At 41.1% G+C, this 27,960-nt stretch overlaps 1 protein-coding gene across 2 annotated transcripts; it reads right to left on the bottom strand.

The window, feature by feature from the left end:
* Positions 1 to 68: 68 nt before the first annotated feature.
* arhgef19 (Rho guanine nucleotide exchange factor 19) lies at positions 69 to 27,713 on the bottom strand. 2 transcript variants are annotated; one of them, XM_082959991.1, is made up of 16 exons: positions 26,238 to 27,713; positions 12,568 to 13,227; positions 11,900 to 12,355; positions 11,573 to 11,714; positions 11,343 to 11,428; positions 10,840 to 11,096; positions 10,278 to 10,438; positions 4,835 to 4,987; positions 3,200 to 3,329; positions 2,938 to 3,012; positions 2,702 to 2,791; positions 2,258 to 2,421; positions 1,886 to 2,044; positions 1,715 to 1,794; positions 1,384 to 1,488; positions 69 to 1,171 (listed from the first exon to the last, which is right to left on the bottom strand). In XM_082959991.1, exons 2-16 carry the CDS (start codon positions 13,223 to 13,225, stop codon positions 1,014 to 1,016), a joined length of 2,874 nt encoding a protein of 957 aa, XP_082816117.1. In that variant the 5' UTR covers positions 13,226 to 13,227; positions 26,238 to 27,713; the 3' UTR covers positions 69 to 1,013. The 2 variants fall into 2 exon arrangements, with proteins under 2 accessions (XP_082816117.1, XP_013990851.3); XM_014135376.3 differs by having other exon boundaries at positions 25,953 to 27,711.
* Positions 27,714 to 27,960: the final 247 nt, after the last annotated feature.

The following is a 27,960-nucleotide window of genomic DNA, read 5'->3' as shown; positions in this document are numbered from 1 at the left end:
TTTATGTCATGGTCACAAACATTCAGGCTTCACCTACATATTATTATATGAAACAATTTCAGCAGTGGTCATATAAAACACTGAAAAGTATGTGCATTTATTTCAGGGGTAAAACATTTAAAGTATTGTGTTCACAACCAGAAATCTCAAGCAGCTCATGTATTATTAGTCTTTTGTTATTTATATTTCTCTACTATAAGTTCTAAGATTAGTTAAAATGGTATGGCATATTTTTGGCAGACCCTGGCCCTCATAAATTACAGTCATAATAGTAAATTAGCCATTATTCATTTAAACAAGTACATCTACACTATGTAAATGTATATCATTATCTCCATAGAGAATAACCAGCTATAGGAGCATAAACAAATACACAACAGCAAACATTAGTACTAACAACTTTTTTTTAAACTATATTTAAAAAATATTTAATGTGTCACTGGAATGGTGAACATCTGCATGTAGATGGTAGTAGTGGTTGATCAATAATATAATGTGCTACTATCTTAATTTCTGTCTACGCATAAACAACTCTTATTGTCAATAGGCTGTAACTAACAGTGAAAGTCAAAAGACAGGGAAGATGTACAAACACTGTAGTTCTTAATGTTTTGTTGAAAGTGATGTCTGAAATTATGTTTATTCCTATTACAGTTCTTGGGGGCAAAGAAAAATACTTGGTTTCTGATACAGTATTCCAGTAGTTGTGTTACAGTAGTTGTACTGTATATGCAGTCATAGCAAGCATGAGTGAAAGAAAATTACTGCTATGCAGCTGGATAACCATATTTCTTAAGAATATTGTTCATGCTCGAGCTATGCCAAAAATAATGTCCTTATGAGCACCTGCAGACTAAATAAAACTCCCACATCCAGATCATCTAAAATTGCTCAGCTATTGTATAACTCGTGTTGCATAAAAGCTGGATTTAATGTATACGGGTTGAGAGTTGCTGCCCTGTTTGATTGGACATTCCAAGTGTAAATGAAAAGCTGCAGGATGGAAAGGACACTTAAAAGAGCTCCTCTTCCAGTTTCTGTGTGACAAACTTAATGCGGATGTTTTCTCTGAGGTTGCGGAGACGCGCACTGCGACTTGTGATCTCCTCCACATTAGTTTTGGGGAACCAGCCCCGCTCCCCGTCTGACAGCCGAATGCCCTCCACCCAGCCTGTGGATACACAATAACCTCAGCAAACAAAAACACACCCAGTGACATTATCACTTGGGGTGGTCTACATGTTTAAGACTACTTTTAGGGTAACTACTTTTAGGTTAAAGGAGAAAATGTAAAGTGTTATTTTATTTTACTGAAGTTGCTGTTTAAAGTTTATACTTATGATGATAGAGTTTAATGTGAGCTTGTCAAAGGGAGTTTCTCACCGTCACTTGTAATGGTCTTGGCTTGAAGAATATCAGCCTTCTCCAATGTAAGCTCATCATGCTCTTGGGCCTGGTAACTCTTGATGCATTGAACTTGGGAAAGATCTGAGAGGAGAAACAACCAAAGGTTTATATATTACTGAAAAGGCTGTACTTCCGTTAAAATCTATTTTAAAAATATTTTAACACGTAATGCAATATTTTCCAAGTTACAGTAAATGAAACAATAGAAGCTCAGTGACATGACTGAAGTTGGTTTATAAGTCATTGAAATACTTATTCAGCACTGCAAGATGTGATTATGCAGACTATTGATAAAGCAGCTACTTACCATCATTCTCAGTGGCCTGCTCAATATCTTCCAATGGATCAGAGGGGAACATGGCTGTGATCCATCTTTGTTTCCCACTCCTGGGAAGAAACAAAACCCACATAGATGCTGTCAGTTCCTACTTTATCACAACCATTACATATCATGATAGTGGTATGTATAGTAGCTCACTCAGTGTGGGCCTTGAGTAGGATCTGGTGTTTGAGTTGCCGGCCCTCACACAGCTGCAGGTGGAAGATGAAACCTGAGATGCCCTGAAGCTTCTGACTGAGGTCCTTCACCTTCAGCTGCCCGATCTTAGCGTGAACAAACACCATGAACTTCCACGTGCTGCAGACAGACCAGAGACAGAAATTTGTCAATGTATGGCATGCATTACTCAATCAACCAACATTTATGACATACAGTAACACCATACATAGTGTTGCATAGTGTGGCAGAGCATAGCATAACTCAGCATACTGTAGCATGGCATAACGCCATACATATAAAACACTGTTTTCTTTCTATTCTCCCTCTACATTGTACATCTTTAGTACTCACTCCTTCCTCCTGGACAGCAGAAGACAGTCATTGAACAGATGCAGGTACACAGGCCTTGTGGGCAACTTGAACTTTGACCCAGAAATACTCATGGTCTGTGTGTCCACTTCCAGCAGTTCTCCATGCTTGACCAGCCAGCGAGACTGGGAGATCAGAGGGAATATCTAAAAGGGGAGATGTATGTGATTAATGAGCATGAATGAACAGTTATTTAATTATTACTGGGGTTAGAGGCATGTGGTTTCTTTACTTGCAAACTACAATGGGCAAACATTATATGGTTAATCCATACTATGGCAATAATAAGAAATAGGATTTGTTGTTGTCCAAAACCATTGATTCCCAGCAGTGGATAGGGGAAAGGGGAATATACTGTACATGAATATACAGTAGGTGTACTGAGAATGAATGAGGTTGTTCCTAATGAGAGATGTTTTCATCTACCTTGCCCTCAAAGTGGATCTTCTTATTGAGGTGAATGAGCTCTTCCATCCTCTTCATTGATTGCACACTGGAGTTACATTCCTTTATAATCTGTTGTGATAAGAACGGTTATTTCAATGTTTTAGGAAATATAGTCTATTAGTAAAAAGTTTAATCATTTCTCTATTATTTATTTTGTATAACAACCAAAAATTTACCAAACTTCAACTTTTGGTATATTTGATATTTTATGCTACCTTTTTCAGCTCATTGAAGGCCTTGGTGGCTGTGTCCTCATCCCTAGAGCCTGGTGTTGTCCTCTTTAGGATATTCTATAAGACAGAAGGAAGGTAGAACATTTTGGATCTCAACTTTCACCTCAGGACACTGCAAAGCCTGCTGCTGTATATTTGCCTATTCACTGGTCAGTAACTTGATGTAAGGTAGAGTAATTGTTTTGTCCCTACAGCCAGTCATGAATAATTTAATTCTATGGTGAACAAGGGTGCTCTATCGTACCTCCACCAGCATCTTGAGCCGTGTGATCCTCTGGAAGGGGAGTATGAGGAAGGAGGCGAGGGGAAGACGCTGGCAGATGGGGTCTTCTTCCAAACGAGCCAGGATACCTGGGAAGCGAGCATTCTCCTGTCTACAGAGAAAAAATAAATCACTTAAAATCTAGCAATATGGTCAGAAAAAACCTTCACTGGTATGAATTGGAGCTATATGTGTATATATGTGACTCACCACTTGGACTCGGTCTTATGTAGCAAAATTTAAAATTGTGTTTTTTTTTAAAAATTTTTACATTGGATAAAAGTAGAGACTCAGAGCTACAAAATGGTATATCATACACTGCATTGAAGAACAAATGGAAAGTAATTCTGCTTTTAAAGTTGATCAACTTGTAAACTCACTTTTGAGAAAATGGCCTTTGAATGTTTTGGCATCTAGTGAAGAGCTCTTCGTCTACACCCATTCAGCATCGTTCACACCCTCTTAAGCTTTAGCCCCACCCATCTCGTTTCGCTGTCGGAGCGAATGATTGATAACATGAAAACAGCCTAACCAGCCTAACCAACAATTTCATTATACTTCTTTGCAGATGTTTACTGACACTGGCCATATTCAATGGGTGTTGTACACACGTCACGTAAGGCTAGCTAATGTAACCGATGTGAAATGGCTAGTTAGTTAGCGGTGGTGCGCGCTAATAGCATTTCAATCAGTGACGTCACTTGCTCTGAGACTTGAAGTAGGGTTTCCCCTTGCGTTGCAAGGGCCGCGGCTTTTGTGGTGCGATGGGTAACGATGCTTCGTGGGGTGTCAGTTGTTGATGTGTGCAAGGGTCCCTGGTTCGAGCCCAGGTTGGGGCGAAGAGAGGGACGGAACCTACACTGTTACACTAACGAGCCATCCAGCTAATATTAGCTAGTTAAACAACAATAAACAGTGCCGACAGTGCTGGGAGCTAACCAACCAGGTTCAATGTTAGCTAGCTAACATTAGGCTCTAACTATAAAAGCAAATGGCTCTGGAATATGAATAATAACGTCAGCTAAGGAGCCAGCCAACTAATGTTAGCTAGCTAGCACTTTAGCTTAAGACATATAGCTATCTAGGTAAACAATGAACCTAGCTATATAAACAAAGTGTAAATTCAAACAACGTCACGTAACATTAGCTAACAAGCCAGCCAGCTAACGTTAGCTAGTTAAACAACAATGAACGGTGCCAACAATACCACAGTGCTGGGCAATAACCAACCAGGTTCAATGTTAGCTAGCTAACATTAGGCTGTCATTAGCTAGCTAACAACATTTTTTTGGAGTTCAAACGGCTCTCCTGTGAAGTCATGACTTGCAACATACGCCTAGTTTCCTGAATTGGTTCACATATATCTGTGGTCATGAACCCTGTTTCTGAAGAGCTACAGGGTTTCGTTCCAACCCAGCACTTGGTCTTGATGATTAGTTGAACCAGGTGTGTTAGTGCTGGGCTGGAACAGAAACCTGCACACCGTCAATATCCATATGTATAAAGTGACAATTCGGACGTGTGTACTAGGCACTGAGCAACATAATTTGCATTATACTTACGGTCTCAAATGTGCAACAAAGCAAAATAGATTACACACAAAGTAAGACTGCTCACAACATGCGCTGGTAGGTCTGTTCCTGGTAGGCCTGGTTGGTCACGTAGGGGAGGTAGACCCTGCGCAGGGCGGGACAGTGGGCCAGGACGATGTCAGACACGTCAAAACGCAAGATGTCCTCCTCCAGCCTGTGCTCCAGGTCCTGCAGGAACCTAGAGAGAGAGGTAAAAGGAAGAGAGAGAAATTAAGAGAGGGAGTAAAAAAGAAAGTGAAAGATTCAGAGAAAATCTAGCGTGGGATCGAAACAGAGAGGGATATTGAAAGCAGCGGGGCTAAGCTACCTGCCATCCATGACCTCTATACCAGGCAGTGTCAGAGGAAGGCCCCTAAAAATGGTCAAAGACTTCAGCCACCCAAGTCATAGATTGTTCTCTCTACTACTGCACGGCAAGCAATACCGATGCAGTAAGTCTTGAACCAACAGGACCCTGAACAGCTTCTATCCCCAAGCCATAAGACCGCTAAATAGTAAGTTAAATAGTTAACCAATAGCTACCTGGACTATCTGCATTGACCCTTTTGGCACTAACTATTTTGACTCATCACATATGCTGCTGCTACTTAAAAAATAAAAAATATATATTATCGAATATCCAAAACATAGAATATACTTGCAGTGAAGCCGCTCAACAACTACATCAGACCAATCATCCAACAGACTCCCATTCAGAGCAACACACAGAAGCATCCAGGTTCAATGCCCTGCTCAAGGGGCGCATTGACAGATCTCCCACCAGGCCAAAAAACGTGAACCCGAACCCTCCAAGATCCCCCCACAGTTCCCCAATACCTGTCCCGCAACCATTCGAGACCCCTCCCACAGTCACCCCCCCCACAAGAAGAAGAAGAAAAAAATATATACAATTAAAGAGAAAAAAAGAAAAGACAGAAGAAAACAGCAAACGATGCAAAAAATAAATAAATATATATATATATATATATATATATATATATATAATACATTTAAAACAAAGGACATCAAGGATAACTAAAATCATAACAGCAATGCCAACTGTATATGTTTGTGTGCATGTCTGGCACTATTACATGTATGTGTGTATTCTTGTATGCGTTTATTTGAATGAGAGTGTGTACAAACACCTGCACGGCATCAGCCTCATGCAAACCGGCATTAGTTGTAAAAACACTGCCCCTCAGTGTCATTTAAACATTCTTTTTCAAACAAAATAAAACATGATAAAAAGTGAGATACTTTTTTCAAAGTATCATTTTCAATTCAACGAAAATGAGACATGGCAATCTGCACAAAGGAAAAAAGGTAATTTTTAAACAATGGATGAGCTTTTCTTAGTTATCTCCTTGAGAACCATTTAGGGTTCAAGTAAAACTTTTGAATAAGTGAAGCTTTTAGAGAGAGGTTTAGTGCTTTTATATTTAATAATCTCAACCCACCCAATTCATATTCATTATATAGATAGGCACATTTTATTTTGTCTGGTTTGGCGTCCCAGATAAAGCGAAATATTTTTTGCTCATATGATTTGAAAAACGAATAATCAGGAGTAGGCAGCGCCATAAGTAAGTGAGTAAACTGAGATATGACTAAGGAGTTAATCAGGGCAATTTTTCCATAAATAGACAACTCCTGGTTGCAGGATCTTGTCTATTTTTACAAGTTTTCTATTGAAATTCATTGTGGAGAGCTTATTTATATATTTTGTGGTATGAATACCAAGTATGTCTACTTCACCATCAGCCCATTTTATAGGTAAACTGCAGGGTAATGTAAAAGTTGTATTTTTTAAAGATCCAATACATACTATTGTACACTTATCATAATTAGGTTTTAGTCCAGTAAGTACAGAAAAGTTAGCTAGATCTTCAATGAGACATTGCAGGGATCTAGCTGGCGGACTTAATATAAAACTTGAGTCATCGATATACATGGACACCTTTGTTTTTAAGCCTTGGATTTCTAATCCTCTAATGTTGTTATTGGATCTGATTTTAATAGCTAGTATTTTGATTGCCATAACGAATAGATATGGTAACAGAGGACAGCCTTGTTTAACTCCTCTTGACAATTCAAAACTCTCTGAGAGTAGCCGTTATTTACTATTTTACACCTGGGGCTACTATACATTATTTTTTACCCATTTTATAAAGATAATTACCGAAATTGAAAAAATCCAGGCATTTATAAATAAAATCCAGTCTTACTTTATCAAATGCCGTTTCAAAATCCGCTATAAATACCAGGTCTGGCTTCTTAGATGTTTCATGATGTTCTATTATTTCTAGTAGTTGTCGTATATTATCTCCAATGTACCGTCCATGTAAAAACCCTGTCTGATCAGGATGAACAATACCTGGTAAAACCCTTTTAATTCTGAGTGCTATGCATTTCACTAGTATTTTTGCATCACAATATTGAAGTGTAAGGGGCCTCCAGTTTTTTTTAAATAGACTGGGTCTTTATATTTGCCATCTGGGTCTTGTTTTAATAATAGCGAAATAAGACCTTCCTGCTGAGTACCTGACAGACTACCATTTCTATAGGAGTAGTTAAAACAAATCTAACAATGGCGCTTTTAGAATATCAAAAAAGGCTTGATATACCTCTACTGGTATGCCATCAAGCCCTGGGGTTTTTCCAGAATGAAAGGATTTAATAGCTACAAAAAGTTCTTCCTCTGTAATTTGGCCTTCGCATTGATCTTTTTGTAAATTTGTTAATTTTCCATTTTTTATATTATTTGGAAAGAATTCCTTACCGTAATCTTCATTCAGTGGGAGAGGATGATACGGAAAAGAGAACATCTGCCTAAAATAGTTAGCTGCCTCTTTTAAAATATCATTCAGAGAATCATAGATGACTCCGTCTTGAGTAACGAGTTTCTGCAAATTCTTTTTGTTAGCGTTCCTGTATTGGAGATTCAGGAAGAATTTTGTGCATTTTTCTCCATATTCCATCTAGTTTGCTATATTTTTGTAATAGATTACATTAGATCATTCTTGAATAAGTTCCCCAAGTTCGTTTTGTTTTTCCTCTAACTTATTTTGTATCTCTGTAGTATCGTTTTTATTGCTAACTACCTGTACTATTAGTTCATGGATTTCCCTTGTTAGTCTTGTCTCTTTAGCCAGAAACTGCTTTTTTATTATTGATGAATATTGAATTACCTCTGAAGGTACATTTAAAGGTATCCCAAACAATAAAGGGATTTGCTGAACCTATATTATACTGGAAAAATTCTGTTATAAATTATTTTGTCTTATTTTTAACTAAGATGTCCTCCAGTAAACTTTGATTACATTTCCAATATACCCGTCGACGTGGAAAAACTATAAAAGTTTTGTGAATGCCAATTAGATGATGATCCGATCGCATTCTGTCTCCTATTAAAACTTTTTTAACCTTCGATGCAAGAGAGAAAGAAAGTAGACTAGCTTGATTAAGTCTCCTCCATGTATATCTCACTAGTTTTTAGTATCCAAATATCCACTATTTCTAATGTGTCCATAATATTTGTGATTTCCTTCAGAGCACGGTGATGATAGTTTGTAGAGTGATTACCTTTACGGTCCAATGAGGTACTTAACACTGTGTTATAGTCTCCTACCATAATGATTTGATTATTTGTTGCCTGTAAGTTCAATAAATTGGTATAAATGTTTTTGAAGAAGTATGGATCATCCTGATTTGGACCATATAGATTAATGAGACAAATCTCTTTTTTGTCCACTTGCATATTCAAAAGGATCCACCTTCCTTGCGAATCACTCCTGACTATTTGCACATTCAGATCAAAATTTTTGTTAATTAATATCACCACACCTTTTGAGTTCCTTTGTCCATGACAGAAAATTATTCCACCATCCCATTCCTTTTTCCACGCAACTTCATCTAAGGATGTAGTGAGTTTCCTGTAAACAGTATATGTTATATTCCTTTTCTCTTAGCCATGTAAAGACTGATCTTTTTTTACAATCTGCTAAACTGTTATAATTATAACTGGCTATACTTATTTCACCCCTTACCATAACTAGATACTATTCTCAGTCTAAATTGACCATAATGAGTGCTTTTAAAGTTACTGCCATCAGAGGTATTATGACGGTCAAAACTAGAGTTTTCAAATGTCTGATATTTAGAATTCATTCACTTTTACCCTTCTCCCATTGTTGCCTTTGTACCGGATACAGTCTCTTACGACGTTCGTTTATCTCCCTTGGAAATTGGTCATTGAGACCGAATTTGGTCCCTTTAAGCTCCCTTCCCCTGCTTTTGATCAGCTCCTTTTGTTGGTAGTGTTCAAATTTTGCGATGATCGGTCGGGGACCCTTGGTCTTGTCAGTCATAGCTCCAAGTCTTTGTACTCGGTGGAAAGCCACCTTGTTTACAGTCTCTATAGGAAGTTTCAAGGTGGATTGCATGAATTCTCTGATCGCGCCCTCTGGATTATTGAGGGAAAAAAAATATTTTCACGCATGCTACGACTTTGTATGTCTAGTAGCAACTCCTTTATCACCCTGTTTTCCCTGAGTAGACAATCCATGTTGGAATCGTGTATTTTTACCTTGGCTGTGAGTTCCTTGCTGCTACTGTTTGTTATCCATCCTGTTTCCAGTGGTAGAAAAAGTACCCAATTGTCATACCTGAGTAAAAGTAAAGATACCTTAATAAAAAAGGACTCAAGTAAAAGTGAAAGTCACCCAGTAAAACACTACTTGAGTAAAACTCAAATTATTTGGTTTTAAATCTACTTAAGTATCAAAAGTAAATGTAATTGCTAAAATATACTTAAGTATCAATAGTAAAAGTATACATCATTCCTAATATTAAATCAAACAAGACGGCGTGATTTTAATGTTTTTTATTTAAATGTATGGATCGCCAGGGACACACTCCAACACTCACACATCATTTACAAACAAAGCATTTGTGTTTAGTGAGTCTGCCAGATCAGAGGCAGTAGGGATGACCAGGCATTTTCGTTTGATAATTGCATGAATTGGACAATTTTTCTGTCCTGCTAAGCATTCAAAATGTATCAAGTACTTTTGGATGTCAGGGAATATGTATGGAGTAAAAAGTATATTATCTTCTTTAAGTAGTACTTTAAAGTATTTTTACTTAAGTACTTTACACCACTGCCTGTTACCTAGTCACTTTATCTCTTCCTATATGTACATATCTACCTCAATTACCTCGTACCCCTGCACATCTACTTGGTACTGGTACCCTGTATATATTATCGTTACTCATTGTGTATTTATTCCTTGTGTTGTGATTTTTCTATTATTTCTCTTTTTTTCCTCTCTGCATTGTTGGGAAGGGCCCATGAGTAAGCATTTCACTGTTAGTCTACACCTGTTTGTGACAAATCAAATTTGATTTGAAGAGAAACAGAAGAATAAGAAAAACCAAGACAGAAAAAACAGAATCTCATGACATACATTCATTTTACTATACTGTACCTCTCACTGACGTCCTTGACCTCGGGGAGCTTGGAGAAGAGCCACTGTCTGTCCTGGGCCCCCAGACACTCCCCCAGCTCCTGGGACAGCATAAAATGGTCCACTGCGATGGTCAGGCTCCGAATGTACGACGCCTCTGACGTCACCAGCTCAAACTTGGCCTGTGATGAGGAGACATTATGGGCCTTTAGGAAGCAATAGGTACACCTCTCACTCACAATTAAAAACATGATACTTTATTTATCTAAATATGAAAAATTAAATACTTATCTAAATATTAAAATCATTACGTTATCATGAGACATTATGGGGAAACAGAGTTAAAATAAATCTATGAATTTAATGTTATGACCACAAATGTTATATCAAAATATGTTAACAAAATGGGTAATCCATCCCATAGATGAAACAACTGGATATGCTAAAATCCTGTAGTGCTGCCATAGATATGGATAGAGGCTGCACTTTCCACAAAAGATAGGACATCGGGCACACCTTCTATCCATCTCTATGAGTGCTTCCCAAATCCCAATCTGGCTTGATGTCATCCTCATGTTCTCACCTCCTGTAGTTTGCGCTCCACGTTGCTGAAGTTGTCCAGCTGACCGCTGGTCCGGACATCAGGGATGTCTTGCCACAGCGAGAAGGTGGAGCCTCGTGACGAGCAAAAGGAGCTGGATGGAGACAGATTAGATGGAGATGGAGTCTCCCCAGCCCCTTCCTCCCTTAGCCGCTCCTCCTCAGCACCTGGCTCCTCCCCCTGCTGCCTCAGGATTTCTCGGTTGATTGCAACATCACTGTACTCCTGGTACAGAATTGCTGAGGAGAGAGAAAGAGAGAGAGAGATGAGAATATTGAGTAAGAAGAGTACTTAGGGGTGATTGAGAATTAAAATCAATATTGTAGAACGTAAAAAAATACTTTCAGATATTATGTTGTTATGTAGCATGTGGTTGAACGAGTGAGGATACCATTGCTATGCCATATAAATACCATTGATAATGGAGGTGGAGAAGGCAGGTGGAATGAACCAAATTTTTGACACAAGTGGAAAGTAAGACTCACAACTGGGGAGAAAGCGTGACAGACGATTGGATCTGCTGACTGTGGGAGGAGTGCACCAATCCTCCTCAATGGATTTCTTCCTCAAACTGTGGGAAAGTAGTATTTATAGTCGTTATAACAGTGTTATTCACAGTGGACAACTTTACAACCCACTTCCAGCTAAGATTTGTAGTTAAAATTTGTGAGTTTAACTTTGATATAATACATCCATTTTAGCTGTTAAAACACACTTTTTGATTGTGAATCCGGTGCTACGTCGATGTTGTTGCGTGTTATTGTCAGCAGATGGCAGTTGCGGTGCAGGTCCTACAGGACTATGGGGGACACTGTCACTGGCACCACCTGAGCCACGATGCCTGGAAGTGGACTTATCTAGAGAGGAAGAAAGTAGATGGAGGTGGAAGGACACACAACCACTACAGAACGTTGTCTCAAGTTTAAACATCCTCTTACATAGAAAACAGCTTTGCAAAATTGGTTATAGCATTTGCTGTCAAAAACCTCATGTCTAACACATGATACTGCAGTGGTGCTCAACCCTGAAGCAGGACACTCACAGTCAGAGCTGAGGTTGCTGGGGTTCTGCCTGTCGCGGGAGGCCACGCGAGCTGACAGCGACTTGCCAAGCTTTAGTGTGAATGAGTTCTTTCTCTGGGAAAGCTGTAGCCGTGAGATCAGCTCCGAGGCTGAGAAGCGCCGCCGCTCGTGTTCCGCCATACTGGAGCGGGCTAAAGAGCTTCCTCCGGTGGCCGAGGAATTCTCTACAGCCCCACAGTTCAAGACAGATGACTGCTCTGACAACTGCAGCGGCTCTGCGGAAAAAGGTGGAGTCTTTTGAGGGTTGCGTGTCCCCTCTGTTGATGAGGGACTCGTGGCATCTACAGGGTCTCCCCCGATGTCCTCCTCCAGGAAGGAATCGAAGGGTCCTGGGAAGAGGTAGTCGCCATCCAGAATGGGGCTGGCCAGAGAATCGTCGCTCAGGCTGTCTGGTGAGTACACTCGCATCTTACGCCCTAGGACACAACACAAAAAAGACTGAGGTGAAGACTTCTCTGCAAACTACAGCCAGTCATATTGGATATGGCCTTGTACAAAATATTTCAGAAATAAGATTTGAAGTGTGATTTTGATGTCCTACAGATGACAAAATGAAGGGGGAAAGAAACATTCTCCTGATGAGGACTAACAGAGTTGACAAAGTGGAATGGATAGATATTGTACTTACGGATTGACTTTTCCTTGAGTGAGCCCTGTGACGTCCTCCTCTGGGGTCGACAAGTGTCTGGGGTCTGCAGCTCCGGAGGCTCATGTGAGGATGGAGAGCCAGGTGGCTGAGAGTTACAGTAGTCTGTGTCCCTGTACAGGGAGGACAGAGGGAGGAACAGGGGCAGGCTGAGGGCTGTGTGGAGGGGACGAAACACCGTCGACACCACCATGGGTCTCTCACACTTCTCTTGCCCTGGAGGGTCAGTCCTATCTTCCCGGATAAAAAGCTCAACGTCATCCCCTAACATCTGAGAGTCTGAACTCAGGTCCGTATCAGTGTCTTGATCAGGGTTACTCCTCCAGCCGCCATTTTCTGCTTCAGTCCTTGTGTGTTTGCGATGATTCAGAGGCAACGGTGTGGAGTGCTGAGCGTCTGCAGTAGGTGATCCATGGCCGTTGTCGCTGGGGGTCACAGGCGGTTGCAGCTCCTGCTGACACACGGCGATGTGGTTGTGCTGGCACTGCCGCAGGAGAGGCCTGTCATCCCGGGCCTCGCTCAAAGCCTGGGACTCGTCTGAGACCGGGAACCACATGCTGGGGCACTCTCCTCGGCAACGGAAGGCATGGAGGTGAGGCTGGAAGTCAGGGAGAGGGGAGAATCCATACCCGGGAAGCATGACTGAGAGAACACATGGGAAATGCAGAAGAAAGGAGAAAAGTTTTTGCAATAAACTTCAATATGCTAACATAGTATCCTCTTGCCATATCTGGTAAAACAGCACCCACTGAGCATGGTTATATGCACACAATAATATGATTATTATGGATAGTCAGATTAATATAATAGTGTGTTTAAAATGTTTACATGCTTTGCAAGAATAACCATTTCCCTAATAATCTTGTTTACATGGACATATTTGAAATCAGGCTACCTGATGGGACTTAAATAAATGCAGAAAATCGGCAATGAAAATAAATGTTTTACCACAGTGACCATGTTATTTTTGCGACGGGTATTTGATTCTGTGTTCGGACATATAAAGCTTGCATGTTAAACTCTCTTCACTCGCGCATAAAAGGGAGGCTTGCGCTACAGATGCTGGCACATGTGCAAATCGAATTCACAGCCGGACCACTGATTAAGCTGTTTACATGTCGAATAATTTGAAAGAAAAAAGAAAACCAGGTGTTTTTATCGACGTATGCTTACTTCGATTTTGACAAGCAGAGTAAGGTGTTTACATGACTATTTCCATACTTGGCTAAGTGCCATAATTCGTTTAATATCGAATGATGTGTGCACTCAGTCTAGGCTATATTGTATTCACTTATCACTATTAAAGGAACACTTCATCATTTGGTCTCTCATTCAGGCTTCCCTCTATACGAGACATGATATGTTAAATTGAAAAACTGAGTGAGACAACTATTAACCACTGGTGGAGACAGTTATATCCTTATATGGAAGGTGTTACTGTTGTACATAAAGCAAACCTGCTGTAGCCCAAGTACCAAATGACTCATCCGCTAGTTAGTTTATAGTTTATGTATGCCAAAACAAACCAATCAGGTCCCCTTCACAAATAATTGTCATGGTTTTGTAATGTATACTGTTATCAAATAGTATGTTTCCTGAAAAACTTTCAGTTCTCTCTCTCTCTCTCTCTCTCTGATTGTGTAACAATCTGTTGTGGGCAGTGTGAAAGATGTACTGTATACTCGCTAAGGAAGATGTCTGTTCATTGGAGCAAAATGGCGGTTGAACATGGACGCATGAAACCCCCCATCCCCTCTCCTCTAGGTCTGGCTCTGTGCGGCTGCTGAGCCGTGTCTTCCTGCTCTAATTAAAGACTGCACCACACACAGCTCTCAGCCCCCTGTACTTATCCTCTACCTAACCCCCCTACACACACACACACACACACACCCTCCTTTATCTACAGATGGCATGCTGAGCCAGACCCACACACATTCAGCCATAACCCTTCAACGTGCGCCCACACCAAGTGAGACTACATATTCAGCCCTCGTCACCTTTCACCTGACAATATAGACCCATCTATCGCTCACAGTGTTTAATCTTTAACCTGAATGTTATGACATGATCAGCAGTCTAGAGATTCAGAGCGACCGAGAGAAGGGAGAGCGATTCTGAGAGATTGAGGGAGAGAAAAAGAGAGAGTGACCCACAAATGATTCCCCCACTGAGCCATGAAAATTAGGTCGGCACGTTATGCTAGTGTTACTTACTATAAACAAATTGGGGGGAATTCAGACTGGAGTTACATGCATCTAACTAAAGCACTTTTCTCTCTATGCGTATTCTGGCCTTGAACTTAAGCATGGGGAAATGCCAGTGCCAGCAAGGTACGGTACGCATTTGGGGAGGAGATCAAAGAAATGTGTGTGTCTACATATGCAGTATTCTGACCTTGACTTAATTGACAAATAATTCTACCAACTGAACGCGTGAGGAAACAATTAATAAGGTTACGTGTACCTGTCAGTTCCAAGTGGAAAAAGCATATTTTCTGAACAAGAATATAAACGCAACATGTCCCATGAGCTGAAATAAAAGATCCCAGAAATGTTCCATATGCAAAAAGCTAATATCTCTCAATTTTTGTGCACAAATTTGTTTATATCCCTGTTAGTGAGCATTTCTCCTTTGCCAAGATAATCCATCCACCTGACAGGTGTGGCATATCAATAAACTGATTAAACAGCATGGATCATTACACAAGTGCACCTTGTACTGGGGACAATAAAAGGCCACTAAAATGTGTAGTTTTGTCACACAGCACAATGCCACAGATGTCTCAAGTTTTGAGGGAGCGTGCAATTGGCATGCTGATTGCAGGAATGTCCACCAGAGCTGTTGACAGATAATTTAATATTAATTTCTCTATCATAAGCCGCCTCCAACATTGTTTTAGAGAATTTGGCAGTATGTCCAACCGGCCTTTTTTTCCATTTATTTAGCTAGGCAAGTCAGTTAAGAACAAATTCTTATTTACAATGACAGCTAAACCCAGACGACGTTGGGTCAATTGTGCGCTGCCCTTTGGGACTCCCAATCACGTCTGGTTGTGATACAGCCTGGAATCGAACCAGGGTCTGCAGTGATGCCTCTAGCACTGAGATGCAGTGCCTTAGACCACTTCGCCACTCGCGAGCCCACACCAGCCCAGTATTTCTGTCTGTAATAAAGCCCCTTTGTGGGGAAAAACTCATTCTGATTGGCTTGGCCTGGCTCCCCCAGTGGGTGGGCCTATGCCCTCCCAGGTCAACCCATACCTGTGCCCCTGCCCAGTCATGTGAAATCCATAGATTAGGGCCTAATGATTTTTCTCTCGACGTGTGTGCACGTTACAAACTTTCATTCATAGGCTAGGTTGTAGCAACCTCATGATGGGTATAGGGAAAATTTGAGTATCATGTAGTATAAACCTATTGATGTTACATTGAATTGGGTGAATGGAATATGACTGTCATCTAATTTGCTGTAATAGAAATAAGGCCATGCTCATGAACAAAAATAATCGTATTCCCTCATCTTAAATGGCACCGACCGCCACTGATAAAGGTACAATAAGACAGAGAAAGAGTGACTTGGACTGGATACTATGGTCTATAACCTGTCCATATCCAGTCCATACCACTGTGTCCCTACTATCATACAGAAAAACATGTAACACCTTGCAACCCTGCAATGTCTGCCCATTCCATCTAGACACCTAATCTACTCAGAACTACCAACAAGGGCATCTCCATAAATGCATTAGAGTAAGTTATGTATTCCATTCAAAAGGCTTAACATTTGCCTTTGGTTGTATAGTGTTATTTGGGAGTGTTATGGACTTTGGCGTAGGCGTTTCCACTGTAATTTTAGTAGGCCACAATAAGAAAGAATGTCTACATCGTTAATGAGTAGCTAGTACACTGGAATCTCTTTTATAACAGTTTTGATTAAAGAACAATGTTCGTCATTTTTTTATGTGTGGCATAATCCCTTATCAGACTCATAACATGGATACCATAAAATCAATTTTGATGCATCATTATAAAAAGTCTCCATGCCTGTATCATCAGCCACTTTAAGTTAGCATGTTAGCATAGTTTGAACTGTTTGGTAATAATGTCATGGTTAAGGTTGCAAAATTCCGGGAACTTTCAATAAATTCCCTGGTTTTCCAGAAATCCTGGTTGGAGGATTCCAGATTTCCTGCTTATTCCCTCCTGATTCCGGGCTACCTCCAACCGGGATTTAAGGAAAACCAGGGAATTTATTGAAAGTTACTTTCATTCCTAGTCATAGTCATACATCACTCACTCTGGCATGGGAATCATGGGATTCACTGCAGATAAACAAAACACATTGTGACGGTCACAATTTTCAAGTGGTAATAATAATAATAATAATAATAATAATAGGGTATAATGACTGGTGTCACTGTTGGGATTGATCAACAGCCTTTCAACAGTCCGTCCTCCTCAATCTCGAACAATTTGCATAAATCTCTCTTTATCTCTTTCCAGTTTCAAAGGGAAACCATAAGTCAGGGGACAGACAGAGACCTGTCCTGAAGATGTGCGTCTTCTCCCTCATGTCTCTCATCCAGAGTTAAGGGGTCTGTTATGGGATGTGTGTGTTTGAGCAGGCGGAGTGGAGTGGCCTGGCGGTGTGGTGTGACCCCATCCTGTATGTGTGTGAGAAGGCAGTGAAGCCCTGTCACATCAGGACACTAATTTCCCTGTAGTAGACTGGGGGACTCTGCCACTATGCCATAGACATACTGTATATATATATTATGTCACACCATTAGACTCTGCACTATGCTGGTGAGGCAGCATAGCACATTCCCATTCAAGTTAAGTTATAGTAATTATACTTCTATGCGCAAAGTGGTATCGGACAGTAGGACAAACTGAGGGTATAGCACTCTGGAGGAGATTCTCAAACTTTTCCTCCACTAGCACTGAGAATGTGAGGAGATTAATTTGTGATTGGAAATATCACCTGGGTGCAAGAAGATACTGAGATGAAAATTACATGAAATGTATTTACATTGGAACCTCACCTGAAAAGCGATTGCAACTTCAAACACTCGGAACCACCTACTGCAACCATTTCCTCAAAATCAAAAGACTAAAGTGTCTAGTTATAGACATGAAAGGCTGGATAGATGTTTTTAAAAAGGGGCATTCAGATTTTCATTTGTCTGCTCCAGACCCACAGGTTAGGCTCTGAGGCCATGGAGCAGAAAGAAATCCCCATTAATGTTGATACTTGGTGTGGGTCCTAATCCTGTTCAGAGCCTGGGGCAGCTACTCCTTCCCTATTAAGACATACTGACAACCTGGCTTACCCTGACACAAACAATGGACATACAAGGAGCACCTTGGGGGACAGACACACCTGAGCCTAGCGAGAGAGTGATTTCAGCTGTCTTTGATTGAAAGAGACAAAACATTAGAAAGGTGTCCTTTTAAATATATGACCCTCGACAAACTCGGACTTGTTTTGCTCGAGAGTCGGGATTCCAGCTAACAGACAGCACAAACAACAATATATTATTTAAAAGCCCACAAAAATGTGGAGAATATCGCATGTAAATGACAAGACATGTGCAGCTTTGCCTTCCCCCTCTCGGGCACCAGTACACCCTGCCCCCTCCACAATACCACCTCCCCTCCCCCCACCAAAGAGACAGACTGGGTGAGGGAAGAAGAGCAACATACTCAGTTTAGTCAGAGGGATGAGTTTTTAGACCTGGGTTCAAATACTATTTGAAATCATTTAAAAAACTTGAGCTGTTCATTGCAACAGAGCTTCCCTGCTGCAATGAACCAATAAAAAAGTCCAAAAGTGTAATCCAGCCCACCTAGCACTCCAGGCAGGCTAAAGCAAACCCTCAAAGTATTTGAAGGATTTCAAAAGGAATTTGAGTTTATGAAAGGAAGTACACTTGTTTCTTCACTCAATTCAGATATAAAAAGTAGGCTACTGATGAACTACAGACCAGTCATCACAAAGCAAACGGAAGGCCTGAGATATTTGTACTTTTCAACAACCTTTTGTCAGATCCACTCAAACAGCTTTGAATGTGTTCTCTGCACCCAAACTGTCAATCAAAGATCGTTTGATGATCTGATCATGGGCCACGGTACATACTTTGAACATTATGCTGATGCATCGCTTGTATTCATCTACTTCCTGTTCTCTCATTCCCTGTGTCTGTTTTCTCCTTCTTTCTCTGCTCCAGTTTGGAACCAAGCCAGCATTTTTTTGTCCTACCCTCTCCTTTATCTTCTGGACAGGTATGGACAAGTCAACTGAGGGCTGCTTGTTTTGAAACATGATCAGGTTAGGTAGAGAACCCACCTCGAAGTTGACCATGTAGTAGGTCTTGCAGGAATATTTGCTTTTGCCTGTGGGGCGAAGCTACAAATGAATTTAAAAAACAGAAGGAAAAAGCACAGCATCATTAGGGTTAGGAGGTGAATTGGAGCGAGGACAAAGTACTCTATAGTCCTCTCCCAAGTTGGCATATAAATTAGATGCTGTACCTTGCAGCCATATCTGGGGTTAATTTTTTAACAGAATCCTAACAGGGAAAAGTGAAGGGATTAACTCATGAAGAACACTGTACATCTCTCTTTGATAAAAAAAAACCTGTTGAATTTTATTGTGGGACAGAAATGTATTCTTGTGCATGTGTGAAACCTGCCCCATACCATGTTAGATGCTGTGGGCTGGGGCCATAGCCAACTCAGTGCTTGGAACAGCCTACAGGCTTCAGCTCTAGACAGGTGTGCAAGCAACACTGTTAGGAAGGGCATTTCACACACAGCCCCAGGGCCCCACTGCTCACGCTCATTTGTGAATCTAATCTTTTCAAATACTTTCAAAATATGAGATATCATCGAGGGAAAAGGAACACACTGTTTGGTTGTTTTATGTTATGAATGTTTAGATGTATCCTTCCCGCCCTTCCAAGTTTGATCAATGTATGCATCAACAGGATTTCACTACAGAAAATGTGTCAAAACTTCAATTATATTTTTTGTATTATATGTACATGACAGAGACATTCGACTACTGATTGCTTTATGCTCTGACAGATGAGGGCCAGCAAGTTAACTTCCAAATTCATTACCGACCAGCCCCCAAACAAGAACCTTTGACAAATGCAGGCACTTTTCACATTCCCTGAATAGCTAGGCTCTCGTCATTCCTCTAACATTTCTCAGTAATCTGCAACAGGAGACAAGCAAAGGGACTGGACTTTCCACATGCAACAGAAAAAAGAGCTGCCACTGAGCCAAAGGATAAGAAAATGGTTCGCCTGCTCCATTTATTTTATGGGTGGGTTGTCTTCTCAGAGTTCATCAAACAAATGTCATTTTGGAAACCAGGTCAAAGCAAATAGTGAGGGCAAAGCATTTAACATAATACACAAAGTTGTGTAGGTCTCACCACCCTACCCCTCTCATGTTCAGTTCTCCTAATTCAAAGCCAGACCGTGTGTCTAAGGGCTAGCCATACAGCTAGGATTGCATGCAGCAGTTGGATGGATGGATGGGAAGGATGTGGTACAGCGTCCTGTCTGGCTTCCCTGCAGTGGCAGTGCATGTAGATGCACAGTCAGATACACCTCCAGCCACCCACACCAATGCATATGTGTACACTCAGGCACAAGTGCACACAACGCACACAATCTGAGTGACAGGTGATGGGGCAGATGCTCCAGACTCAGAGAGATGGAGGGAGGGAGGACAGGGGAGTATGGAGGTAAGGTGAAGGAACGGGCTGGAGGGGAGGGCGAAGAGGTGGAGGGGTGTACTGCAGTAAATAGAGTTTTAAATCTGAAGGCACATCACTCTCGAATTAAAATATATATATATCTGTCACGTGTGCAAACTCTCCTGCCTCTAGGTCACCAGGCTGTTATGGCGCATACCTGTCACAATCGTTATGCGCATCAGCGCATAATGACACTCACCTGGACTCCATCACCTCCTTGATTACCTGCCCTTTATATTTCACTCCCTTTGGTTTCTTCCCGAGTCGTCATTGTTTCGGTTTCATGTCTGTGCGTTGTTCGTGTTTTGTATTATGTTTCGTTTATTGATTAAATCACTCACTCCCTGAACTTGCTTCCTGACTCTCACATTATGACACCTCACCTAAGGGAAGCGTCAGGAACTGTTTTTTTGTTATTTTTGTTTTGGTGGTGATGTCAGGTCCGGGTGTCAGAACCGGAGCTACCTGGGAGGCCTCAGCTGGTTTGTCGGATTCCCATGCCTCGGCGGGTTCGACGGGCTCCCCTGCCTCAGCGGGTTCGATGGGCTCCCATGCCTCAACCGAGGCAACCGGGGAGGTCTCAGCCGGCTCATCAGGCTCTCACGTCTCAGCCGGTTCGTCAGGTTTCTGTGCCTTAGCGGAGGCGACCAGTCCGCTCCCTGGGATCGTCCCTGTGGTTGGCGTCCTGCTGCTGGAGCCGCGCAACGAAGAGGTACTGTCACGTATGCTCTCTCTCCGGCACTCTAGGTCACCGTGCTCCCGCGCCTTAGCAGAGGTGACCGGTCAGCTCCTGATCCCTGGGACCATCATTTTGGTCGGCTTACTGTGGCTGGAGCCTTGCGTCGGGGAGGGGGTACTGTCACGTGTGTTCGCGTTTCTTGTTTTGTATTATGTTTCATTTATTGATTAAATCACTCACTCCCTGAACTTGCTTCCCGACTCTCAGCGCACTCGTTACACTATCACTCAAGGAGGTGATATTAACTATTAACTGACAGCAAGAAAACCTTAGATTAACATAGTCATAACATGATAACTAACCAATGTGGATATACTAAGTTCATAGTAAGACACAGGTAATTTTGAAGGAACAATTGACCACTGACTCAATGATCAGTGATAAAGGCAAAAATATGTTGAACCAATATTCTATCAGTCAACATACCTACGTTGAACATCAATGGAATATTTGGTTGAAAACGCAAGGATCATGTGCTACTGTACTTCTGCCATTGCATTCACATAAATAGACACTCTGATACTGTGAAAGGTTTCCACCACAGCTGTGTTGTTGTCTGTGGAGTCTGAGTCAGTCAAGTTATGGCTGTCTCCTTCACCTCTCCCAGACAACAAACATTACTATATGGCTGTGACTATCCAGACTGAGGGCTGACATTTATGGTCTGATTCAAAGAGCACTTTAGTCACTCTCAACTTTACAGATTATTTGTTATGGTATATTTTAGCATATTTGCCTATATGGTGAAATTACCATGTCAATACTTTCCTTCCCGCAACGATAAATTGTAGTGCTAAAATTGCATGCTTAGGAGCAAAACACTGAGGGGGCGATTCCGACCCGAGTTAAGCGCACGTAAAAGCGCACGTAAAGTTAAGCGCATTTCCCTTTTTTATCCACTTTTCTCTCTATGCGAATTCTGACCTTGAACTTAAAGCATGAGAATAGCATGCTATTCACCTGCTATTCATTTGGGGTAGAGATCTAATAAATGAAGGTGTGGCGGAGGTGTGTCTACAGATACACTGTATTCTGACCTTGACTTAATTCTCTCATAATTCCACCACCTTTATGCGCGAGGAAACCATGAATAAGGTCTAGCGAGCCTACCGGCTCCAAGTGGAAATAGCATCTACTTAATTTTTCTCCTCAATATAAATAACACCATTCTCCATGCACTATAATTTACATCTTGGTAAGAGCTATTGATAAGAGCTAGGTAAATGAGTAATCCATTTGGATAAGGGAATTGTAAATATCAATGACACTTGTTTTAGATATATTTTACCTTATAATCGCTGGTGACAAATGTGAAACCAGTCATATGGCAGAACCTGAAGCATATCAACATATCAACTTTCCCACACAAAAGTTTATGAAATGCTGTGCCATTATGCATCATTTAAATTGTACAGCCTTTAACTTGCAGGGATGGGCAGTCTCGAATGTGTTAACTATAGGCTACCCCAACTTTCTGTTTCCTATTTCTATCATGTTAAATATTAGCCACTATCAGTAGACTGTCAGTAGGCCTAATACCCACACAGATTCAACTGCCAATTTACTGTTAGTTCCCTTCAGTTGGTATAGCCTACATTATCATTCAATTTAATTACACTGTTTTGTTTACCTTTGGTTCCTCTGTAAATTATGTCAAGGCCATATGGTTGTTGCTGAGGATCATTAGTAACAGTCGATAATATACCAAAAAGGCTAACTAAAACGTTATGGAGTGGAGCACAGACCAAGCCCTAACAGTTTGAACCCAACGCATGGTGCAATACTTGGCTGTGTCATCACAGTTCCATGGTTAGTGCAGACAATAGACGACGGTATAACCTACTATTGTACACTATTCTTCCTACATTACCATTGGTTGAAGAACTGAGTGTGGCAATTTTCAGAATTAATCAAACCACCATTTTCTTTCTTTTGTGCGTAAAGGCTCTGCTCACCAGTTTATGATTCATAAATACTTTCCTAACACTAAATAATCTACAAGATCAGAGTATTTTTAAATCTACCAATTGGTGCTGAAACTGAGACGGTTATGCATATATTTTAGATGGCTTTCTTTCATTGATCCATAATATTCTACATTTCAGTTAAAGGCATTCAGTTGTACAACTCACTATCCCCCTTTCCTTTCTTTATGAACCCGTTCTCTAGATATATTCTAGTGAGTCTGGACAAAATTCTAACTAAAAGTTACCACCGTTTTGAAAGAGATGGCTTAAGATAAATGTACTGAAAACCCTATTGAGTGAAAAGTCCACAAGAAAATCTGTTGGCCAGTAAGTGGGAGAGTTTTCAGCGGATGAATTACATTTATTTAGCGGCACACAAGGGAACCACGCCTGCAAAGCCCGTTGCTCAGCTGCACAAGGTAAGTCTTAATACCAACTACTGAGAAGTGCGTAGGAAAGGTGTGTGTAAGAAAGGCGCGATTTCCTATGTCCGAATCGGGCTCTATGTTATCAAGAGATTTGTTTAATTTCCTGAAGAAAGTTAGATTCAACTTGGACAAACCCAATATTGTGATCTACACTGAGTATACAAAACATTAAGAACACCTGCTCTTTTCATGGCATAGACTGACCAGGAGAATCAAGGTGAAAGCTATGATCCCTTATTGATGTCACTTGTTAAATCCACATCAAATCAGTGTAGGTGAAGGGGAGGAGACAGGTTAAAGGATTTTTAAGCCTTCAGACAATTGAGACATGGATTGTGTATGTGTGCCATTCAGAGGGTGAATGGGCTAGACAAAAGATTTAAGTGCCTTTGAACAGGGTATGGTAGTAGGTGCCAGGTGCACCGGTTTGTGTCAAGAACTGCAACGCTGCTGGGTTTTTCACGCTCAACAGTTTCCTGTGTGTATCAAGAATGGTCCACCACCCAAAGGACATCCAGCCAACTTGACACAACTGTGGGAAGCATTGGAGTCAACGTGTGCCAGCATCCCTGTGGAATGCTTTCGACACCTTGTAGAGTCCATGTCTCGACAAATTGTGGCTGTTTGGGGGCGGGGGGATTGCAACTCAATATTAGGAAGATGTTCCTAGTGTTTGGTATACTCAGTACCTGTTGAACCTTCTTATGTAACGTGGCTCATTGGCTCTTAATTTTTCTGTACAGATCATCGTATAGGCCTGGAGTGTAGCAGCTGTTGTACAGGCAGCAGTCTCCACAAGCAGAGAAATACTATTGGTCTGTAGGCAAATCAGTAGCACAGGTTCAGATATATACCCTTACACATCCACTCAGACATACGCACACACACACACACAAACACAGCCCTTTCCCAATGACAATGCACTTAGTCATAAGCGAGACAGACTAAATGACTTGTGGGTATTCTCTACGCGCACCACCTTGGTTCACCCTCTCTCGCTACAGCCATTAATAATATAATACGTTAGTGCTACATCAATCTGTATCTAAACTAGAAGTCTTTGAGGACATGGCCTAAATCAAACTTAGTTCGGGAAACAGAGCAGATAAGAGCATGCTTACATCCCAAATGGCACCCTATTCCTTATGTAGCACACTTGCTTTGATCAGAGGCTCTGGTCAAAAGTAGTGCACTACATAGGGAATAGGGTGCCATTTGGGAGGCACACCATAATCTGGCAGGCACTAAACAGTTATATCGCTGAACTGTTGAATGTCAGTATTGAGTCATTTGTTTGTTCCTCATGATGGTGTGTAAACAGCTTAGCTAGATTGCAGTTCCTATGAGACACTGAGTTAAATGGGCAAACAAACATACCTGAAGGCAGAGCGTGGGAGAGAAAAACACTCTCCCTGCACAAACACTGCTGTGAAAAACACACACATGGTTGCTCCTCAGTTTACAGTGCAGTCACTTGAAAGATCCTGAAGGTTTATGGAGAGGGCCTCCAACTGATCTGGTGTAGACTAAGACTTGAAAGGAGTGTGTGCGCTCTGCGGCGCCGTGCAGTTTTTTTTTTTTAACAATCCTCTCCCCCGACATATTCCAAACATGCACTTACCTGCCCTGCAACTAATCACAGCTCCTACTGTAACCATTACACTCCAGCCTCAAAGCCTTGCAAAGCCTCATTTCCCATGCTATGCCCAAGGATAGGGAACTATTATTGATGCAAACAATGCTTCCAATGGAATATAGTCTGTACGTGTGGTGTTTCTAAAGTATCTCCATGCATTGACAGATGCGTGTGTATTTTACATGTATTATGTATCCGTATACTGCAGACCTACACTACAGTCTCTCTGGATTACAGTGCACGTCAGGGATTGTTATTATTTATTGAGCCTAGTTTACTGTATTATGTGTAGAGATGTTAAATGTACTTTAAAATAAAGTTTAATTTCCATAACAGTGAAATAGTATAGAATGCACCCCCTATGATACTCAAAATGTACCCTTGAACTCTCACAAACTGTCTCACTCCAACGGCACACCATGTGTAATTGAAACAGACTGCACATTGGAGGAACACACTCCCAGGACAATTGCCATGAAAATAACAATAAAACAAAAACACCCTCAAGTTGACATTATATTAATATAATGTCAAATTGAGGGTGTTTTTGTTTATTTGTTTTCATCTACCTCTAAATCTGTGCATCTGACATGCAGCAACGCAGTCTGAAAGCAGCACCATGGCACTGTTTTGACTCACCCCCCAACAAACAGGACAGCTTAACTTTCATATGCAACATCAAAATCCACCCCCCCCCCCCCCTTACCTGAAGGTCACAATAACTAACAACGCTACACACTTGGTTAGTGTACACTTCACTGAATTCAACATTGCATTGCACACAGAGCGATATACACAAATATGTATGGATAGATGGGCTGTACTACCTCATGGGTATCAGTAGCTTCTGAACTGGATGGTTGCCAGCGACAGTGTGTGAATCCAGGCCATCCTAGCGTCTGGCTGAGGCTCTATGTGCTATCCATGACTGCCTTGTGTCCCTCCCAGCTTCTTTCCCTTTGGGTCTTCCTCCGATTTTTACTCCACTCGTCCAGAAAGGGGAACTAGGGGACCCGGTCCCGACTCCTCCGTTGTATCTTTATTTTCTTCTCCCTCCAACAAAAAACAGGAACTTTAAACGAAGAAAAGTGCTCACTGGTCTGGTTACTTACCATGCAGATCCCTCTTTAGGCTTCTGCTCTCCCTCTCCTCGTTGACAATCCCTCTCGTCCCCTCTCTCTCTCTGCTACAGTTGGGGAAGTGCACTCTCTCCCGTTCTCTCTCCTCCCTCTCCCCCTCTCGGCCTCTAATAGTTAGTGTTGCATTTCAACACCTGCTTATAGAAAGAGAGGGAGAGAAGAGTGCGCAAGCAGCCATCTGCGTGAGAGAAAATGTTTTCCTTTCTGTGAATATGTGTGATAGTTTGTCTGTCTGTGTGTGTGTGTGCATGGGTCGGATCCTTGTGTGTCAACAGAAATGCACTGAAAGTGGATAGAAGGCAAGTAGGACGGGAAAAGGGGTGGGAAGTAGACAGGGTGTGCACTCAGGCGTGTGTCTGTGTGTATGCGTGTGCGCCCATGCAATTAAGTAAGTAGCTAAGTATCAGTTTGGAGAAAGAAAAGCATGCCTTTGCAAATACTGAACTACTTGGCTTCTCCCTCTCCCAAGCATTATAACTCCCTAATTAAACATAAAAAATGGTTACCTCGGTCAACCCTCTTCTCAGCAGTAGTGAGAGAAAGTGTAATTGTCCTCATTTGAACAGTTTTCCAGATTTTACCAATAAAACTCAGTTGCCAGTTTATGTGCTATCATAAAAACTCTACACAATATTGTACATCCCATCTTACAATGGCAACTTGTTTGTGGTTACATGACAAGCAGGGTTGGGGAGTATTGGATTACATGTAATCTGTTACATGTAAGGGATTACAAAAAAAAATGTTAACTGTAATCCGTTATGATACCAGCAAAAATATTGTAATCAGATTACAGATACTTTTGAAAAACTAGATGAATACTTTTAAATTCAGAAAGGAGGTTAGCAAAACATTTTTTTTTTAAACGTCTGTTGTTTTCTCAATGACATTCAAATCAGCATTGAAAAAAGGCGCAAGTTTAAATTCGTTCCACCTGAGTGAGTCTGACCAGAAGTCAGAGACCACTATGATGACACACCAAATGGGTTTGATGGATCGCGGGAAAAAAGCAGGAATAGGCTTTTGTAGGCTACAGTCCAAGCGATGTTTTCCAATGGTAGGACTGCTGTCGACATCCAAAGATTATCAAATTTGAATAAACGCTTGGAGGTAAGGATGAGAGCAGTGGTTTAGTCTACGGCGATACGGATATCACTTATTATTGATATCTACATAGTGAATTGATGTGAATCACACTGCTGCTCTCTCATTTAGCTATTTGTGACTTACAGATTGTGGTTGTTGTGGATGGCTGTTCACAAATCTAAACGTATATTTGAACCCAATAATGGTTCAATTCAAGAAGTTTAAGCTGCCTATCAATCATTGTTTTTGAAACCAGTGAAAAATGGCTCTTGCACAGCGCAGATCCCAGCCTATGGAATAAAAGTAGGGCTTTTATTGCTCCATTTTTTAATCCATAGCCCTAATGGACAAATGTTCAAACTCACACACACACACACACACACACACACACACACACACACACACACACACACACACACACACAGTACCAGTCAAAAGTTGACACCTACTCATTCCAGGGTTTTTCTTTATTTTTACTATTTTCTATTTTAGAATAATAGGGAAGATATCAAAACGATGAAATAACACATATTGAATCATGTAGTAACCAAAAAAGTGTTAAACAAATACAAATATATTTCATATTTGAGATTTTTCAAGAATATAACTA

The sequence above is a fragment of the Salmo salar genome, chromosome 13, assembly GCF_965601325.2.
Source record: "Salmo salar chromosome 13, fSalSal1, whole genome shotgun sequence".
Taxonomy (NCBI): domain Eukaryota; kingdom Metazoa; phylum Chordata; class Actinopteri; order Salmoniformes; family Salmonidae; genus Salmo; species Salmo salar.
The sequence above is the reverse complement of the archived record's forward strand: the minus strand, read 5'-3'. Positions and strand labels throughout refer to the sequence as shown.

What these genes read in the sequence shown, in the direction of transcription:
- arhgef19 (XM_082959991.1), bottom strand. Translation starts at nt 13,225, where the DNA reads ATGCTTCCCGGGTATGGATTCTCCCCTCTCCCTGACTTCCAGCCTCAC. An exon ending in GGCTCAAGATGCTGGTGGAG is followed by an intron (nt 3,013 to 3,199) that starts GTACGATAGAGC and finishes TCTGTCTTATAG; the next exon opens with AATATCCTAAAGAGGACAAC. An exon ending in AGATCCACTTTGAGGGCAAG is followed by an intron (nt 2,422 to 2,701) that starts GTAGATGAAAAC and finishes CTCCCCTTTTAG; the next exon opens with ATATTCCCTCTGATCTCCCA.